Source organism: Pygocentrus nattereri, chromosome 11 (genome assembly GCF_015220715.1).
Source record: "Pygocentrus nattereri isolate fPygNat1 chromosome 11, fPygNat1.pri, whole genome shotgun sequence".
Taxonomy (NCBI): domain Eukaryota; kingdom Metazoa; phylum Chordata; class Actinopteri; order Characiformes; family Serrasalmidae; genus Pygocentrus; species Pygocentrus nattereri.
Genome location: NC_051221.1, coordinates 14,904,378 through 14,925,021, shown reverse-complemented (window position 1 = coordinate 14,925,021; position 20,644 = coordinate 14,904,378). Strand labels below are relative to the sequence as shown.

The 20,644-nt window shown below is 41.3% G+C and overlaps 2 protein-coding genes across 8 annotated transcripts in view; both read right to left on the bottom strand.

The window, feature by feature from the left end:
• acsl1b (acyl-CoA synthetase long chain family member 1b) overlaps window positions 1-10,538 on the bottom strand; it is a 21,486-nt gene extending 10,948 nt beyond the window's left edge. The window contains exons 1-3 of one of the 4 annotated variants that reach the window (XM_017703846.2): window positions 6,150-6,315; window positions 4,823-5,072; window positions 80-292 (exon numbers count right to left, since the gene is read on the bottom strand). In XM_017703846.2, coding sequence (XP_017559335.1) covers window positions 80-274 — 195 coding nt within the window. In that variant the 5' untranslated portion in view covers window positions 275-292; window positions 4,823-5,072; window positions 6,150-6,315. Of the gene's footprint in view, window positions 1-79; window positions 293-4,520; window positions 4,715-4,822; window positions 5,073-6,149; window positions 6,316-10,287 lie in introns of those variants that run through there. The other 3 variants (XM_017703847.2, XM_017703848.2, XM_017703849.2) reach the window with 3 other exon arrangements.
• A 5,338-nt stretch (window positions 10,539-15,876) lies between these two features.
• Window positions 15,877-20,644, bottom strand: part of stox2b (storkhead box 2b) — a 97,904-nt gene continuing 93,136 nt past the window's right edge. For all 4 annotated transcript variants that reach the window (XM_017703850.2, XM_017703851.2, XM_017703853.2 and 1 more), the window contains exon 4: window positions 15,877-16,932. In XM_017703850.2, the coding sequence (XP_017559339.1) occupies window positions 16,743-16,932 (190 nt within the window). In that variant the 3' untranslated portion in view covers window positions 15,877-16,742. The remainder of the gene's footprint in view (window positions 16,933-20,644) is intronic.

Below are 20,644 nucleotides of genomic sequence, written 5' to 3'. Positions count from 1 at the left end.
ACAGTAATTAAAACAGACTGTTTAACATTTTACACCGAAACCATCCCAGTTCTACGATTCCAATAAAACGTAGACTCACTGGCAGCTCCACAGACTGCATGCGCAGGTCACAGGGTGGTTTCAGGGCTTTAGGTCGCATGGCGTACCAATAGGTGGTGATAGCTGCGAAGGCCCCCACGCCCACAAGCGTCCGGGTGGAGAGGCTGCGAACATACTGCTGAACATCATCCAATTCAGGCAGACGCAGCTGCTTCAACAGCTCGTGAGCCTGCATGTCTGTCTACTAATGGATCTGTGGAAGAAGTGCAGCAAGGTTAAATATTAGGACCAATATTGATGTCAAAATAAGTCACTTAACAGACATACAGATGTTCACTAAACTAAATAAACAGATGTCAAACGTCTTGACTGATTAAGTACATCTGGGGAAGGGAAAAAAAAACAGTAAATTTGATTTTTGACCAAACTATTCCTATCCCTGTTTGTTACTACATGGTAATGATTATATCTGTATGTTTTTGTCTTTTGCTCAGCCAGCTAGAAAGGGCTGATGGCACACATCTGCAAAATATCTGACAAATTGCACATGTAGCCTGTGACCAAATTGTTTACATCTGCTCTTTTTCCAAGTTTCTGTGAGATACATAAAACAGATATTGTAAATGAATTTACATAAAACACCATAAACAAAAACAACAGGCCACAACTGTCCATAGCAGAAATGTGCTGGAAGCTATTTAAGCAGAGGTCAAATAAGTCTAACAGAACTATACTGTTGTAGCTCACAGGTTTGATTACACTAAACAACGCATCTAAGAATCATTATACTCAATCCCCCAATGCTCAGTTCTCCCTCATGCCATTACTTCAATACTTTAATAACAGGCCTCACTATCCCATGTTTTTTGCCTTGCAAAACAGAGAACCCTGCACTGCCCTGAAGCACCTTGTTTTGGCATGACCTAAACACAGTGATCAGTGTATCCCAAGGCTCAGCAAGCAAGGGTCACTTTGCTGAGTGAGTTATCAGTTTTCTTATCTGAAGTTATATGTGTAGTTTGTCATATGTGCAGTAGGTCTGAGGTGGCCGTTTTTCTTTATCTTTTACCTTTTGACATGAAACAAGCACTGTGTGAGGTTCTCACACCTCAGTATGAACCTATAGTGAATTACTGGGAGAAGTTTAAGATGATCTTTTCTTTTGAGATGAGTTCTGTCACAACAAGGTGATAACAGGCACATAGAAATGCATGAAATAATATATTTGTGAAGACAGTGTCAAGACTCTTTTACGGTGCCTTAAATCAAAGGTATTAAACAGGTAAGTGTGAGGTACAAACTCCAAAGTCTAGTCTCACAGAGTAAAGGGTTGATACCAAAACCACAGTATTGTATAAAAAGTGTGGGGCAGTCATGACATAAAAAAAGATAATGTGTTTCATAGTATGTCTGTATATATTAGCTGCAAATGAAACTGAACCTTGGTTGTGTAAGAAAGCAATGATTATCACAATGGCTGTCATAGTGTCTAACATCTTGGCCTAGCTTGGCATTTTAGTGTAACTCAATTCCACTCTCTTGAAAAATACCTAGCAGTGTGGACTTTGTACCTCACACTTACCTGTTTAATACCTGGAACTTAGGGGACTGGAAAATATAGCAATACCAACACACTGATATGGGAATTTCAAGTCAATGCCGATATCAGATATTAACAAGAACATGTTACATATACATGTCTTTACATCTTGAGCAAAACCACCTTTTATAAAGGCCACTGTACACCGGACACACTGTGCCATGCAGCGTCCAGCAATTCACAGCCATTATTTTTTATTTATAATGGAGGTGGCCAGTGTTCCTATTACTACCTTAAATTAAAGGCACATCAAGACCAGAGAAAGCCACAGTAGATCACATGTCGCTTGAAATTGACAGAGAGAAAGGCAGCCAGTGTTTTAGGTAAACAGACAGATGTTAAAGGTAGGTAACCTCAGCTGATGTTACTATCCAGGCCTTTTTTTAGCTCATATCTGTGAGGGGTTTGTGAAGCAGCAGTAAAGATACAAAGTGTGATAAGTGATGCTGATCTTTTTAGTTCGTTTAATTCATACGACTAGAGTCTAAAAATAAACTTTTATCTGCTCTCCTTGTCTGTGCCTTTTAACTTCTGCACCATTTAAGGTGCAACGGGAAGATTCAAATAAGAAGATCCTTTTCATTAAAGAGATCTACGTTAAAAAAACATCCTATCTAGCGTTGGATGTACTGAGCTACCCGCCCAAGTAGGTTTTGATTGTGCGAGTAGTGCTGTTCCAGCATGTGTGATCACACATTGGTTAAAAATATCAGCTAAACTCAAGCAGCAGCCCAATGCAATGTTTCTTTATAAGAGCAAATAACTTCTGATGATGATACGATTCTAATACTTTTGTGCATCCCTAATTGCCATGAAATGTGCAGTAAACGAAGAGGCAATTTCAGCACTAATTCAGGGAATAAAACAATCAAAAGTAACAAAATTAATGCGTGTGCATAAAAAATAAATAAAAAATATGAACTCGTTGGAAAGCTGAAGATCAGTGATGTAGAATAAAAATTCAACCAACTTTCTACACATGAATTAAACCTGCTTTTGGAGCAATTCGTTTACCATTAGGGATTTAATCTCATGAATGTAAATACAACATATGCCTGGGGGTCACTGACCATGAATGACAATCGATTTGTGTAATTTGTCTGAAGAGGGTGCACAAAAAGCTGATAACGGAACAGATAAGCAGCACCCAAATACTGCAGTTAATACAAGTACTAATATTTAGATAACAGAAGTACAGTACATGGTATTTTGACTCAAGTTAAAAAATGAGCACGTGAGAATTTGAAGCAATGGACAAAGAATATAAAATAAACATTGTGAAGCTAATTATGTAACAGGAAGGGTCACCATGACCACTAGGTTACACAAAGTCACAGAGCTTGGTGTCACCTGGAAGAGTGCATGTTGACGGAACACATAAGGGTCAGTATAAGCCTGTCAGGACATACTGCCCATTTTACCTTTCACCTACTTCCATTATTATCGCCCGGGAGTAGGACGTGCCCCAGCCAGCCGTGATGAGGGTGTTGCACAATTATAGAGTAAACTCCAAAGACATTCAGCGTACAACAAAAGGTCACTTTTCTAAGATAGTGCTTATAACTTCTCCCTACAACTCAACCCAGTGCAATTTCACATGTTTAAAACCACATTAGTGACCTCTTAAGGGCAAAACTACAGAATTTACTTGCATATTCTTAGTGCAAAAAATTAGACCTCACAGCTTTGAAAGGCAAAACTACAGACATTACATATCTGTAGTGCAAAAATATAGATCCTTCATCTTATCACAAAACTACAGACCTTATTTACTTCTTAATACAAAACCACAGCCTTTACAAGTTAATACATACACATACATCTATAGACTTTACCTACATCTCTTTAACACAAGACTACAGACCTTATATCTCTAATGCAAAACTACAGACCTTCACATCTCTTCAAAGAAAAACTACAGATGTTCATCTATTTAGTAGACACATGCCAGTATACCGTATATACAGTATATTGCGATATTAAAGCTGGACAGTTATCATGGACACTTCAAAATACCATAACTACATAAAAGAGCTGCCTATTTCACCCACAGAACAGAGACACACAGCAGCCATGCTTTAACAAGTTCTCACTGCCACTGCTGTGTGGTGCTCTGATCACATCAGTGCGTCGGCTAACAGCAGTTTAGAGGAACTGGGCTGAAAAAGTCAGCGACGAATTCTGTAACCTTTCTCCAAAACATGCATTTAGTGAGTGAAGGTTCAGAGATTAATTACTACTATTATAAGACTTGCTTTTTATTAGACCACTGCATGTATAACGTAGTGCAGTGTGATGGATTGCCGGCCTGCCCAGGGTGTTTCCTGCCTTCTGCCTAATGACCGCTGGGATAGGCTCAAGCAGCTTAACCCCCAAACTAAGAGGATAGGTGGCTTAGATATTGTTTGTATGTGTAAAATGTAGCTAACGTTGTTATTCATTGTCCTGTAACCTATGTAAAAATGAAGTGTACTGTAATTATTAGCACAAATGGCCAGAATTTCCCCTGTACTGTACTGAAGAACCGGGGAACAACACTGTTAGTGTATGAGCTTACAGATGTCTAGTGTACCAATGAAGTTTGCTTTTTATCTTACACATACTTTTTAATAATCATGCATGTCTGCTCTTTAGCATATAACTATAGATATTACTTTCATCTGTGTAATGAAAAACTACAAATGCTACATTACTTTAATGCAAAACTATAGACCTTCTATCTCCATGGTGAAAAACTACTGACCTAGTTCTTCAGTGCAAATCTATAGATATGTCTTATAGCTCTGTAATGTGAGCCTGTAAAGGTTACTTCCATCTCTTTAAAGCTAATTTTTAGACATTACTTGAACCTTTTTTGCACAAATCTGTAGAGGTTACTTACATGTGTTATTGTCTTCCAAAGTGAGTGCTGGAGTTTTTAAAACAAAACAAAAAATTCCTCACTATCCTTAATTACACAGTGAGTTTCAGATGACCTTTAGTTGCTTTAGGGAATCTTTGCCAGCAAACATCTCTTCCTACTAAGCACAGAAAAATGCAATGAATTGCGTGACCAACACTCTGTTGCCAAATCAGAAACACACACCTGTGGGGTGATTATAGCCTCTCACACACATTCTGCACTGTGCGTGCGCGCACACACACGTGCACACACACACACACACACACAACAGCAGTGTTCACCTGAGTGATGAAGGGCAGTCCAAATACAGCCGTTGTGCAAATTGCTCTATCCAGAGACTGGAATATGGAATTCCTGAGTGGGCCCAGGCAGGACAGGTAAGAATAACTAGCATTAACACAGGCTGGGTTTATGTGCAACTACAAAAGACCCAGCCAATCCGAAGGTCAATCGCAGACCAGCCCTTCGTAGCTCCTTATTGGCCAATCTGCCACTGAAATGTGCCGCGTCAGCCAGTCCCAGGGCAGAGAGCTGAGAGGACAATAGATTTCAAAAGTCCCATGATTACCAATCCTTAGTTAAAACATAATCCACCTACAACAAAACAGCAAATTCTGACAGGATATTATGTAAAACAGACACTGATGAGGTTTAGGCTGTCGATTGCCTCATCTTAACCTCAGTCTCCTTGACCATTTCTGACCCATGTATTCTGATCATGCATTCCTTGCCTATTCTAAAAGCGTATTCTATTGCCTTGTCAATGAGTCAACACTAATCCACCTCAATCACACAGTTCATGTCCTCACACTGTAGGTAATTATTACTCAAAATACATGTCACTTTACTTTGAAGGTCTTCGGAAACTTTAAACTGTTAACAAATGAGTACAATTCTAGCAATTCAGGTAATTACTGACAGCAATCGATAACAGTGTTAGGTTCGGGATATGGACCAGGGCTAAGGTGAGAGTTTTAGTTTCAGGTTTAGGGTTAGAGTGAGGGTCAGGTTTAGCTTCAGTGCAAAGTCATGTTAAATTCAATAGACATTTAATTGTAAGTATGTTAAAGCCAAGGTGAGCATCTACAAAGCCTTAACAATCAGACCATCACTACTGATTATATTATCATTCACATAAACTACCGATTCTGAGGATTAATCAAGTAATTAGTTTCAAAAAAGGCCAAATAATAAAAAATGAACAACAATAAATAATGTGTGGCCTTTCAAAGACTCCAAAATACCTTTAAAAAGACTGCATAAAATATATCAAACAAAAATGCATATAGATTAGTAAGTCAATCAGGCTCTATTTCTTATTGTACGAAAGAGCAGTAGGAACTTTTGAAGTATGCATCATCATAAAATCTACCACCGTATCATCCATCCATTTTCCAAGCCGCTTCTCCATCAGGGTCGCGGGACCACCGTATCAGGAAGGTAAATTTTAATCATTTATTTTATTTAAATCCAGGTTAATTAAGTCATCGGGACCACCCTGATCTACAGCGGCCCATGCAAAAGAAGCCTTACCAAAACTTACTCAAACATACTCGGTCAGGCTTTACACAACAGTCAAAAGGCTGAAGTTGTAAATCTATTGATTACCTTGTCTCTGATTGGATTAAAGAAGCAGTGACTGTATCATCTTGTGGACTTGAATTAGAAGAATTGAATAAAACTCCGCAAGGGTTTGACCGCAAGGGTCAAAGAGAGCAGTTACTCAAGTGGGCACATGCAATCAGCCACATGCTGCTCCAGCTTTTCCAGGGCAAAGGTAATCTGACCAGGCCCAGACCCTCTAAAATTGGTCCGTCAATGAAGATAGACCAATGGTAGACCCCAAGACCCGATCATCCGATGGAGGAGCAGCCAAGCAGGCGAAGTCCCTGCCCCCACCCGCCCCAACAACCAGGCCTGGCCTGCTATTTAAAACCAGTGGCACGCTGAACGGAAAACACGATGACGTGGAGAAAAACTCCAGCTGCTGCTTCAGACACGTTGCACATCTAGCAGAGGTACACATACACACTCTGCAGACACACTATTCAGAAGACACATGTGACTAAGAAATCAGAGCAGGCTGTCTACATGACCACGTGAATAATCAGACACCTGCAGAAATCGGATAACGGTTGGATTATTAAGTGAAAATGAAAAACTGTTTCAGCCCTAGTCAGAAACCACACAAACAAGTCTATCTGAGTCTGCTTAATGACCCACCATGACTGGAGGCAAGTGTGAGAACATTCAGGCAGTCAGTTGGCACAATGCTAACTGGTTATATATCTAAAAAAAAGTGTTTTCAGTCATTGTGAGGCCTGAATTTTGTCCTGAACCAGCAACATGAAACCTTCAAGTGAAACACACAAAAAAAGAAAATCACTGACAATTTCACCCAGGCTTCAAACAACCTCTCACAGTCTGTCCTTTACTGACTTTCCAGTGACCTACTACATGCATTCATTTAGAAGGAATGTTTGGAGAGCACATTCCATACTTCCACAGGCCAGACTACTATGAAGACCGGCCTCATGACTCAGTTTAAACAACACTCACATAATTTGTTGAGACAATGAGCGAAAGTACCTTTTATAACCTGGCTAACTGTTTCCACTGGCAGAGTTTACAATAACAACAACAAACAAGGCACTGAGAGCCAGAATGAAAATGACTGTGACTTAAGCAGACCTAAGAATTTTAACTGGTTTTCTGATAAAAACCACACTGTCACTTGCTAAAAACATCTGGTTTCGTTTTATCTAGAGGGTAGATAGGATTGGGGGCTCTCCACTTTTTCCATACCTTAATACCATCTCTCAATATTACTGAAGAACACAGTATGAATGCACTTAATAATGCGATAACTGCAGAAAATCTGATTTTGTTAGTAAGCCAATCAACATGTTTGCATGCACTTGAGTAATCAGATAACGGGGAAACTCTGGGTCTATGAGTCAGACAGCAATCAGATTTCTGTCAGCTTTGCAAAAAGCCACTAAACTCATAAAAAGACGTGATGTAAACGTAACGTAAACCTGGAACGTCATGTCGCATTTGCGCTACTTTACCTGTAAATATGAACAAACATCATTTGGAAGATGAAGAAGATATAAAATAGTGTTTACATGACCATTTGATTAATCAGATAACTGCAGAAAAAAAAAAAAAACATGCTGTGTTGTGACTGTCATATTATCATGTACGTAACTTCTGCTTTGTATAAAGATTAGAATACGTGTAAAAAGTATGATTTTCTGATTCTCTGTATCATATCCTAAAGAGCTGAATCGAGCTGTGGTGAGCTCAGAGATTTTGACTGCTAAACTGAGACGGTTAAATGCTTTATCTTTCGTATCCATTTGAAGACAACAGACCAGATGTCTTGCCATGTTTCACTCACTTACAGAATAAATAAAGCTCTCCTAACAAAGATTACCAAACGTGCTATGAGTCACCACAGCCCTCAGGCAGTTAACTGCGTCCTCTACGATGCCCTGTCAGAACAAAAGCAAAACATTATGGCAGCCTGTGAGGGACATCTGCACGACATCAGGCTCACTAAGAAGGCTGCATGTTGACAAAAAGTAGGAGGAACTTCCAGGCCAATCTTCTTAGAATAAAAAGGCTTCTTTATGACGTGGCTTTGGACAGAAGGCAAAAAGGCCTCTAATGTGTTTTAGTATGTGAGACAACTGCTTGTTTATTTAACCTTAATATTTCCTAGAAAAACTTCCCAGTGTCTTTTTTTCCTAGAATGCACTGGCGTCAAACCACCCAGCAAGTGGGCCACTGCTGGCCTCTGATAAAGATGGCAGCAAGTTACAGATAAACGGCTCTATTCAGCTGCGGCGCTGGCCCACGCTGGCCCGACTGTACAACACAGCCACACATGCAAAACTGCAAGGGTCATACAATGTGTCTTCTGTTGGAACACAATACCCAAAAAAGGCACAGCTGCTCCAGCGCCTGAACTGTGCTCGCTCCCAGTCAGGGCGCACACATACACCAAATGTGTACTTTAATGGGCGCACTGTTGTCATTTGAAAGCCTCTGTTGACACTGTGCTCCAAAACTGGCACCGCTGGTTGTGTTTTGTTCCCTAAACAGGGACCGTTGCACAAAGTGTGACCTTACAAAACCCTTTCTATGACAACGTCATGGAAACTAAAGGAAAACTCAACTGGTCAGTGTCCTACACACATGTAACTCAAACACAGAATCATTGACCTTTCACCTCATTCCTCGCAGGCCAGGGCAGGTAACAGGCTAGCCAGGCCTAACTACAAACACCAAGAGAGAGACTGAAAGGTCAGTCTATAATTAGGGCTCACAAAGCCCCATCAGACATATGATGCATTTCCTCAATTTTAAGCTAGAATTTCAAACAACTTCCTCAAAGGGAACAAATAAGCAGTCATAGTCCTAAAAAACAATAGGAAACAGAATCCAACGAGCTGATGCAATCAGTGCCCTGAAACCACATTCAAACTCAGATCTAACTTCTTCTTCCAATGCCAAGCAGTAATTACCCATAAGAAAACATTCTGAGCAGCTTCTCTATGCGAGGACAGGAACACAGTGCGCAGGCAGCCTTTGGCACCATCCTCCTCCTCGCATGCTTTAAAGGAGAATTCCACCATTTCATCGGTTTGGGATTTTTTTTTTTTCCATGCTCTGTTCTAGACAAACTTGCTGGATGAGAATCGCTCACAGTGACAGCCATAGGAACCAGACGTCTGCAATGTCCAATGCCTCTAAAATCCAGGCTCCACAGAAACAAACACGCTGCTTGATGCCTGAGTTAAGCAGTTTGGCCTAAAAGCCAAACAGTCCCCAAAAGAAAACTCGTAATACAAGTGTTGGTTTTCTAAGCGTTTTGGATAGAAAATCAAATGGCTGTATTTATGTTCACATTGGGCCCCCTGGTTCCCATCACCACCACTGTAGAGAACCCTGAGCCAGTACGTTTCTCTACAGTGAACCATTTCGCCTCTAACCACTCCGAGCGACTACAACGTGATTCATTTTCACATGACCACTATCAAACACTCTGTATCGCTCAGAATCAAACAGGCTGACACAACAGCAGACCTGATAGCGCCGTCCTGCTGGCATTGAGGCACTGAGTCCACTCACTGTCCACCCCATTAGAGACTGCGACCTTCTCGATCCACCTTGTAGGTGTAAAGTCAAGAGACTGTAGCTCATCTGCTGCTGCATAGCTTGAGTTAAACCAGTGGTTGATGTCTGGTGGACTATTCTCAGTCCAGCAACGACACTGAGGTGTTTAAAAACTAAAGCAGCACTGCTGTGTCTGATCCACTCACACCAGCACAACACACACTAGCACACCACCACCACATCTGTGCTGAGAATGATCCACCACCCAAATAATGTGGGGGTCCCAGTGTAAAAGGGGGGTATGCAGATGTACTAGTCTCCAACTGCAGAACTACAGAGTGCTCCTGTATGGTAGAGCTACAGATTATATAGCCTCGGTTTAAAGCGCCCACTCCTCTCAGCACTGCAGCGCACTAACAATGCAAGGCGACGCAAGCGACTTTAACAGCTAGTGCTGTGTATACAGTAATACAGTAATACAGTCAGCTAAGCTTCCAATACTGGCCGGCCTGTTTTGTGACTCCTTCCCCCACAAGCAGCCCAAGCTCGCAGAGCACGCGCTGCAGCCGCAGTGGTATCACATGTGCCCGGACACGTTGCATGAAATGCATGTTGCACTCACTTGCAAGCGGGATAGAAGAGCCGCCGGCGCACACGACAAAACGCGTTCGAGGCTTTACTACCAGAAAAGCGGGAACGCAAACGGCTCAGACCTCAGACGGCCGAACAGCCCCGACGAGCGAAGTTTACTCGCGCACTCAGAGGCGGAGCTGCCGGCGCACACGTGGCCCCCAGAGAGGCTGTTCGTCACTCCACAGAAGGAAAGCAGTCCAGGTCTCACAGGGCACACGCCACCGTAAGAGCTCCGACACCCCACGCGGTCCAGCACTGACCTGCAGCAGCGGAGACCCCTCCGGTGTCACTGCCAGCCAGCGGCGCCCGGCGCGCCGAGCCCGGCGATCTCAGCCAATCAGGAGCGCCCAACGAAGAGCGCGCACCGGGGGCGCTGCCTGATTGGCCAGTTCGTGTCCTCCAGGCCTCGTAACCTTTGTACAGACTTTCGAGACAGGTGTGAAGCCGAGGACAGAGGACAGGACGCAGCAGGCACGAGACCCCCGGAGACCCTTCACACTGAAAAAGAGGGTTCTCCAAGGGAAAAGGGTTCCTTTTAGGAGTTCAATATAGAACCATTTCATGCTCAGAGTTCTCTGCTTGGTGAGCTGGTTCTTCGCATTGACAGAGAAGGTGCTGTATCTGGTTCTGTGTAGAACCTTTTTGATAATGGTTCTACATAACACCAAGATGGTTCATCGCTCTTTAAAATTATGGTTATGTAAGGGTTCTTCAGTAAAGACAGAGGTTTTATTTAGAACCATGAGTTCTATTTAGAACCATTTCATCTTTAAAAGGGTTCTCTGCTTGGTGAGATTGTTCTTCAGATTGATAGAGAATGTGTTGTGTCTGGTTCTATGTGGAACCTTTCTGGAAATTGTTCAATATGTAGCTCCTAAAAGGGTTCGTCACTATGGTTCTTCAAAGGTTCTTAAGTAAAGACAATGGTTGTATTTAGAACCATTTCCTGCTGAAAGGGTTCTCTGCATGGTGAAATTGTTCACATTGATGTGTTGTATATGGTTCTATGTAGAACCTTTCTGAAAATTGTTCTATATAGTGCCTAAAAGGGTTCATCACTCTTTAAAAATTTGGTTCTTCAAGGGTTCTTTAGTAAAGGTGATGGCTCTATTTAGAACTATTAGTTCTGTTTAGATCCCTTTCAAGGGTTCTCTGCATGGTGAAATGGTTCTTCACATTGTTGTACATGGTTCTATGTAGAACCTTCTTGAAAATGGTTCTATATAACACCAAAGAGGGCTCTACACTCTTCAAAAAGACAGTCTTTCAAAGGTTCTTTAGTTAAAGCAATGGTTCGTTTAGAACCATGAATTCTATACACAACCATATGGTTCTCTGCATGGCGAAATGGTTCTTGAGTCTGATGGAGAATGTGTTGTAAATTACTCTTGGTAGAACCTTTTAGAAACTGGTTCTAGATAGCTCCTAAGAGGGTTCTGCTGTTATTACAATGTCATAGAAGACAATATTTTTGGTAATTGACACCTTGACCACACATTTATTCACAATGTTTCTTCCCATGAGGCCTCTCTTCACAGCTATGTGCCCCCCCCCCCCCAATTTTGTGGGATAAAATCATTTCTACATTCTTTATTTATCATAAACAATGTTTACACACACACACACACACACACACCCACACACACCCACACACACACACAAACACACACAAACACACACATCTAGGCCTTCATCCACACCCTCTGCAATTTCTCAGCGCCCCACTACGGGGCGGCGCGCACTACAACATGCTATGACTACTTATACAATCGTGAAGCAGACTAGCGTGACCTCTAGTGGTGAACGGTGGTAATACAAGACACCGTTCTATGTATTTATATGACGTGTGACGTATCACGTGGTTACTGTCAGTTCTTTATTCACTTAGTTTAAGATTTATGTTCATTTTAAACATCCTTATGACTATATATGATTCAATTTCAGACAAACTAAGGGCCAAAATCCCCCACCCCTCCACCTTCAGAAACACTATCAGGTAAGAGGGCATAAATAACCTTTACAGATGATGCTCCAAGATGATTCCAAGGCAGTCTGGGTTTACAAAATGTACTCTGGGTGTGCCTTGGGGCCTCCGTCCAAAGCAGCAGTTCTCTGGTGTACACACATACCACACTATGTAATCAAAGGTGTCATGTTATTTTATTGTCTTAAAAAGTTACACGATCCCCAAGGGGAGGGGAAATAATATACACTAAACATTGAACATCACAACTACACAAGTAGGGACTTTTAAATATTACAGACTTTACAAAAAAATCCCCCTTTTAAGTTATTATACTCAGTATGACAGATAAACATCTCTTACAGATCGACGTAATGTCACAATGAGGAATGACGTCATTGAGAACTATAAGAAACCCATCATGATCAGGGAAGACATTTTATGGACTATCCGCATTTCAAATGAAATATGTTCAATATAAACACAACATCCGTTTGGATGATTCGGACACGTTTGTCTGTCTTGTTTTCGTTTACAGCCATTATAGATCAGGCATTTAGTGCAAACATTTGAAATCAAGGCAGCCTTGCCTGCAGTTCTCTAGTTTGTCTCCAGAAAAAGTCGTTTCTTGTGCTCCTCCTGTTGGTGCGTTAGGAAGCAGAATGCAATTGTAGGACTCCATCCCTCTGCAATACATGGTGAATGTGCTGGGGCGAAATAAATAGAGAAGGGAAACCTACAGGCCTACTCCTTTAGGCCCATATAGGGTTTACTGATACTGACGTATCAAACTACAGTGCTTCAGGGATTTGTACAATGGAAGAGGAATGCGTAAATTCCCGTATAATTCAACTGTTGAAATGTAAACAAGGTCATTTAAAATGGTCTGATGTGCAATGCTCCGTTCTAGATAAACACACATTTCTTTACAGTGGAGGACATAGTAACCAGGGGTTGTGACGTTTACATTGCAAATATAGCCACTTTATTTACCAATCGAAAGCACCACGTCTTCAAAGTTTTTATATGTAATGCTCATAATGTTAAAACAGTGGTAAAACTGGGTGCTTTTGGTTTCCACGGCTGAGCAGCAGCACACAAACATAATATCACTATGCAGAAGGCCTAACATTGCCACTGAACTCTGGTTCACTACCTGGCAGTCTGACGGACAAATGTTTGTGTTTGGAGGATGCCAGGAGAACACCACTCACTGAAATGCATAGTGCTAACAGTAAAGTTTGGTGGAGGAGGAATAATGCTTTGCGTTTTTTTCAGGGTTTGGACCCTTTTTTCCAATGAATGCTACTGCATACAAAGCCATTTTATATGCAATTATATGGCTCCAACTTTGTGGCAACACATTGGGGAAGGTCCTTTTCTGTTCCATCCAAGTCCATGGAAATGTGATGGTCAGTATACTGTATGTTTTAGACCAAAGTATTATATATTTCTGTGTAGAAGCTTTTAGAGGTGGATGTCTGGTTCTTATCACCACCACTGTAAACAATTCTGACTTGGCAAGTCACATCAAACACATCAAACCACTCTGAACGATTTTGCTTTCATCACAGCCATTAACTCATGCAGACATTTCGAAAAATCGAGGGAATTCTCCTTTAATAAATAAAAAAGGGTCAATTAAAAACCTGTCTTTGGAAACCTGATCCAGGTGTTTGTGTGAGTATTATTTAAAGTACACTTCTACCGATCGCTGTTAGAACGAAAAGACATTTTGAGCACTTTAACAGGATGGATAAAGACAGCACCTTCACCATCTACCTCAGCGAAGAAAGCATCCGCAGCACATTCACAGTCTGCAAGCTGAATACAGTGTGTTTGACTGACTTGCAAAAAAAACCCCAAAAAAACAGAAAAGAGAAATACCACTCGCGTCGCCTTTTACTACTGTACAAATGGTGGAGGTAGTAGCGTGTATTTTCTGTCATCTTGTCCAGTATTCGAGAGCACCTGGTTAAAATATAAAATTGGGAAAAAAAATGGATTGGAACATCCTTTATTACGTTTTTTTTGTCCCTGTGAGAAAAAAATGCAGTCTGTTTTTAGGAGAGAGAATAATAGCACCAAATTTGCGCACTGCCTTTACATTTCTGTTAGCATTAGCATGGACTGTGAGTGTGTTAACACGGTTACATGTACATTAATTGTTCTCATTTGTTGTTTAAAAATGAAACACATTGGGAAAAAAAAAATCACTGCAATTTTCTCCATTTGTGGCAATGACTTTCCCCAGCATAGAGGCTTCGGTAAGGATGGCAGGAGTAAAGCGGATGTGCTAAAAAAGCTCGTTCTTATGGAGACGGAAGTGTTCCCATCATTTTGATTGGGAGGGACACCGGGAGACTTGGCTGATTTAAGGTACCCGTGAAAAAGGGGGACTGCAAACATGAGAAAGCTGTTGAAAATCCTTCTCCATGGGCCGAAGAGTGAGCAATATAATGCCGTGTAACTCGGATTGACCTGAGAGTAGAGAACCAACACTGAACACAGCAGAGAATGAGTTGTCAGAGGCAAAATTAGCAAGGTTAAGGAGACCCGTACTGGATACATTAGGCTTTTTTTAAAGGACACCTAGAGCGGGGTTCCTCATGCGGATCATGACAGAAGTTTTGTACCATGGATGATGTCCGGTCACTATGAAGCAATAAATGCGTCTTCACTTGTGGTTGTTACAAATACCAAAAAGTAGAAGGTACCTACAGTAATTGGTGGTGTACAATGTTTTTGAGACGTTTCTGATTCGAGTCTGCACTGCTTTAGAGCGTCCTGTCTATAAGGATTACAGCAGCCTCACTGCTATAGCTAGAAAGCAATAGTTCAGCCAAAAGAAAGCACACAATTTTCCCCTTACCCTAAATGCAGTCGATTAAAATATCAGTTTGCTTCTTTAGTTTTACTCTGGAGCTACAAGGCTAATGTAGCTAACAAGTAATGGTTGGTTAGTGTAGTGGGTAACACCTCTGCCTTCTACACTGTAGACTGGGGTTCAATCCCCACCTGGGCAAACACCCTACACTATACCAATAAGAGTCCTTGGGCAAGACTCCTAACACCACCTTGGCCTACCTCTGTAAAATGATCAAACTGTAAGTCACTCTGGATAAGAGCGTTAGCCAAATGCTGTAAATGTAAAGTAATGGACGTTTACAGAAGAGTGGAACCTTCTAGGCTTTCAGAGAAGGCCTAATGATTTCTGTTAGCTAAAAATACATCTAAATCAATCCATTTTTTATTGAAACTCTGCAAGTATTTCAGCCCTGCGAGGGACTGGTGACCTGTCCAGGGTGTATCCTGCCTTCCGCCCGATGACCGCTGAGATAGGCTCCAGCACCCCCCGCGACCCTGACGGAGAAGCGGCTTAGAAGATGTGTGTGTGTGTGCAAGTACTTCAGTACTACCCTTGTTTCATTCTAATTTTTGGAGGGAAGCAAGGGTATACTGGCCAATTGGGAACTGTTATCTAGGCAGATGTAGCTAAGCGAGTTCTTCTATTGGTTAGGACTTCAAGAGCTGAAGAGAAGGCCTAGCACACTGGATTAGTGACAGAGGCTTGTGAATATGAGCGGCAGGCTAATCAGTAAGTTGGCATCTCTATGCCAAGCCTCTCTACTGGAAGAATCACTGTGATACAGGATACAGTATAAATAATATGTCTGTCACAAGCCTCAAGTAAAACATGCAATGTATTTTATAACCTTCAAATGTCTGTGTTTAATCTACAACATTCAGAAAATGCTCCTTGTGCATCACTCTTAGCTTCGCACCAACAAACTGCTAGGATCCCAGTGAGTTTTTGCCGTCATGTTTTGACTGAGTTTCATTTATTGAAGGCCTATCTTTAATACTCATGTTTACAGCTACCAGTTAGCATTGTCTAAATCAGGCATGTCAAACTGGGGATCTTCTATGCCAAAGTGCTGCGGAGATCAGCGTTTACACTCATCTAACGCTCTGATTTCAGTTCATGGAGGCCTTAGCTAATGAACTAAATCAGGTTTGTTTAATGAGGTAGTGAGCTGAAGTCTGCAGTGCTTTGGCCCATGAGGACTAAAGCCTGATACATGTGGTCTAAATCAACACATAGCGCATTCTTTGTTAAGTCAAATAGACTTGCATATGGCATTTGGCCAAAAGTATGTGGACAAAAATGTCACATAGCTAAAAAAAAAACAGTAGCCATTGTGAAGCCTAAATTTTTCCATTTTATAGACACCTGTCTGTCATACAGTGTCTGTAAGTCACAATGCTAATTGGTGGCGATAAGCTTTCATCATCTACCTATATTAGCTTCATAGCTCTGGTGTAAAACTAAAGAAGCAAACTAAAGACAAAATGCAAATTATTGTGGCAAACACGTCACTGCTAATCGGCTGATTTTAAGGTAAGGAGAAAGTTGTACGAAATAGATTTTTCGCTAAACTATCGCTTTAAGAGAAGGCCTTCTCCTCTCCCTCTGCTCCCTACACGCTGGTGATGGAGGCCTGTTTCTCGGGGCGGGCGGTGGGCGGCTCAGGGATGGAGCGGAAGCTGGGCGGCTGGTAGGGTGGCGGCGGCCTCTTGGTGCCAATGTGACCAGGACTGAGAGCCATGTTCTGCCGCCGGCTGTTCTCTACGTTACTTGAGGTGTTCGAGGCGAGGCTCTCCCGAGTGCTAGGGGCCGAAGAGAGAGAAGGAGACAGGAAGAAAGAGAGAGGAAGAAAGAGAAAGAAAGGAAGAAAGAAAAGGTGTTATGGCAGAGGAAAGATGAAGGAGGTTAAACAGCAATAGAGAGTTGACAGACAGTGGTGAATAATCTAGTCAAGAAGTGAGGCAGAAAAGCACCGTTATTGTGTTATATCTGGCCGTGTTTCCTCACATGTGTATTTGGATACTTGCAGAACTGGTAACGTGTGAGGAACCACAGCTTGTATTACGTAATAAATCCAGAGCAGGAATAGTTGGTCGAAAAAAAAAGACCCACACAATTTTCTTCTTACCCAAAATGTTACCAACTACCCAAGACATGCAGTTAGGTCATTCTACTAAAACAGGACAATCTGAGTCCCTTATATTAGGACAACAGTTTAACAGTTAAAGCGATATAAAGTTTTGAAAATAACACCTTTTTTTCAAGATGAACTCTTATAGGCATTTGTTCTTATGAATCCATTCAGCTGACTGAGTGTAGTCCACCCAATTATACAGTCCTACACTTGTTCCACTGTGGGTTGTGTTTTGTTGTTTTTACATGATTTGTGGAACTTTTGTCGTCTGTGGATCTTCGCAGATCGAGATGACAATGATGTTCAGCTTCAGCAGGTCAGCTCTGCTTGTCATGTTTCGAAAAGATAACCAATCAAAAAAGAGGGCAAATAACTGAAGTGGACAGTTTTGTAGGACAGTTTCACTTACATAAATAAAAAATAAATCAGCTTGAAGATAAATATTAATTCACTGCTCTGCTTTTCCTGCTTTAACACACCCACTTTAACCACTAATAGGCTGGTAAAGAGCTGATTCGTTGGATCAGGTGTGATGGGAGCAGGGAAAACAGTAAAAAGTGCAGGGTAGTGGGCCCCCAGGAACAGCGTTGAGAAGCACTGCTCTACATTGCTCTACAATCATTCAGGTTCGTTCAAAGTTGATGACAGATCATGAACACCCCTCACCACTGTAGCTTGGTGAGTAGTTTACTCTAACGTAAAAATATGATGTTGTGTCACCGCGTGCTAATTGTGGTGTTCCAGGTAGTTGCTAATGTTCCTAAGATGTGGGCTTAACAGAAAGAATGAAGCCTGATAGACCTTTTCAGGCCATCTTTCTCCTCATAAAGAAGCACTCCACTCATTCTCTGCTTCGCAAAACTTTTTGCAGGCAAATTCTTTGCAGTTCAGATGCAGTTTTGTTGTGGAATATGCTCCATCATCTCAACGCCGCTCTACATTTACACTGATCATTTGTCAATTTGTCAAATGTGACGAAGAAGAGAAAATAACCTGTCAATGATATTTATTGTTTATGGATAAGGCTGTCAAGCGAAACCCTGTAACTTTAATTAAACACAAGTCATCTATTAATCTATAGAATTTCCGAGCATAATCAGAAAATCTATAGTTTTCACATGACTTTTAACACACATGGAATAACTGCTGGTTTATCGTGCAAACCTAAAAACTGTTACTATCAGCCCTGCTGCTGAAATTAGCTTTTACCCTCATCTATTATTCACTCAGTTCATGAAGGTCTTGCTAATCAGCTGATGAGCTGAATCAGGTGTGCTTAATGAGGCAATGAACTGAAGTCTGCAGTGTTTTGGCCCACAAGGACTGGAGCCTGACACATGTGGTTTATAGGCTTTACAATCTCAAACACACTTCAAAAGGTTTGGGATGCCACTTTTCGTACAGTGACCCGACTACATTAGCCTTGTAGCTCCGGAGCAAAACTAAAAGACAACAACAAATGTTTGGTTCACTGACTGCATTTGCAGTGAGGGGAAATTGTGTAAACTTGATTTTTGGCCACACCATTCCTTAAATATACCGTTATACAGAAACAAACATATTTTGTGTGATCCTCTAAGGCAAGAGGAACCAAAACAGGTCTTTGGTGTTTGCCCAAGTTGTTCTTTACAGCTAATTTAAAACTCCGCAAAATAATATGCAACAGAGTACATGGGGCCACTACAGGAAAACACAGAAGGGAACAAAAGTGCAGTTGAACACAGCAGGGATAAAACAGGTAAAATATAATAAAAACAAATACTAGAGCCATTGTAAGAGACACAACATGGAAGCATAGGGACAGGGTGAGAACTGTGCCTTAGTAGACTCACCTCCAACTGGAAAATCCACTTGGTTTGAACTGAGCATGAAATCTACAAATTTCAGTAACACTGGGCTTTGATTTAGGGCTTTGGAATTCAACTCTAGCGACAAACCTCTGGATACATCGCCATAAAATGGTTGGAAAGTTTAATGACTTTGAGGTTTGAAGCCTTAGTAATTTTAATTGTCCTTCATACTCGAATGCATGCCCTGAGTGAGTGACGGACGCTAAGATGCTTTCTTTTTCCATGGTTTGGTGCCTGTTTATTTGGATGGAAAAAACACGTGGGACTTTATTGCGGCAGGAGCAACTTCGTAATAAGGAGCAAGTCACTGAATGCAGTGCTCCTCTTGATTTCCTGCTCTTGGCGAGGATTGTGTAAGATGGCTTTGGGACAGATTAGGAGTTATTTGCTCTACACGTAGGTGAGCTTTAGCCAAATAAAACAAAATTAGAGATTAGCTCGAATTCCCTTTTCTTTCGTCATTCTACCACCAGGGCACAGAGAGAAAGGAGGATGGATGCATGGTGAACAACTCTAAAACCTCACACCAAAACACACATACAAACACACTGAAGCGGGGATAAATACTGCAAACAAAACGCTGTATGAAAAAAAAAACAGCAAAGTTTAATTTGCAAAAAAAACTAAAAAAAAATTTCACATAATTAAGAACAAAAAGACACACAAGACACATTTTAGTTTCCTTGAATGTGTGAAATGTCTCATTCGGTGATGTCTGCAGTTTTACAGTGAGCCTCAAGGCAGTGCTAATACAGCCAGGCCTTCCCTTCACTGGAGTTCCCACGTCAACAGCAGTGCAGAGTTACTGACCTCAGGTCTGACTTCAGTTGCTCAATTTTCAAAAAGTACATGTATAAAGATCCACTTGAATTCAGCATGAATTTATTAAGACTGATAGCATGACAGCTTCAAATTCTTAAAATGCACATTTAAAATGCCAAGGTATTCAATTTGGTCCTGGAGGGCCACAGTTTGGCGATGTCCAAGCTCAAACACACTTGATTCAACTCATCCATTAATCAGGGCACACCGGATAGGAACATTTTGTGGCTGACAATGATGCCAGTCTTGGGGGGCTAAAAATTCCAATGTACCAATGTAATTTATATTTTAATTTTTGATTTTATACTTCAACAGACTGTCAATTTTCACACTTCCTAAACTCAAACAACAGAAAGTTACAGTCTTAATAAATATGTAGTGGGGGTGGAGCTACCTCGAATGCTCTGTCTTCTGTTCATCATGGCTTATTCTTATTTTTCATTGATTTGCTTCATAATAGTGTTTCTTATAACATAGTATTCTCATGCTAAGGGGTACAACTAAACAGAAAATGGCTTATACTGAGCTGTCCACAACAACTGCCCAATGTTTCGCCCGATCCTTGTGAAACCAGTGATGCAGCGACCATAAAAACAAAAGTTCTAGTTATTGGTTAGTGGTGATCATTATTGACTAATGTAATAATACTGTGGGTCACTAATGGGTCATTCCATGAAAAGAGTGCCATCTGAGTCTGTAACATTCGAT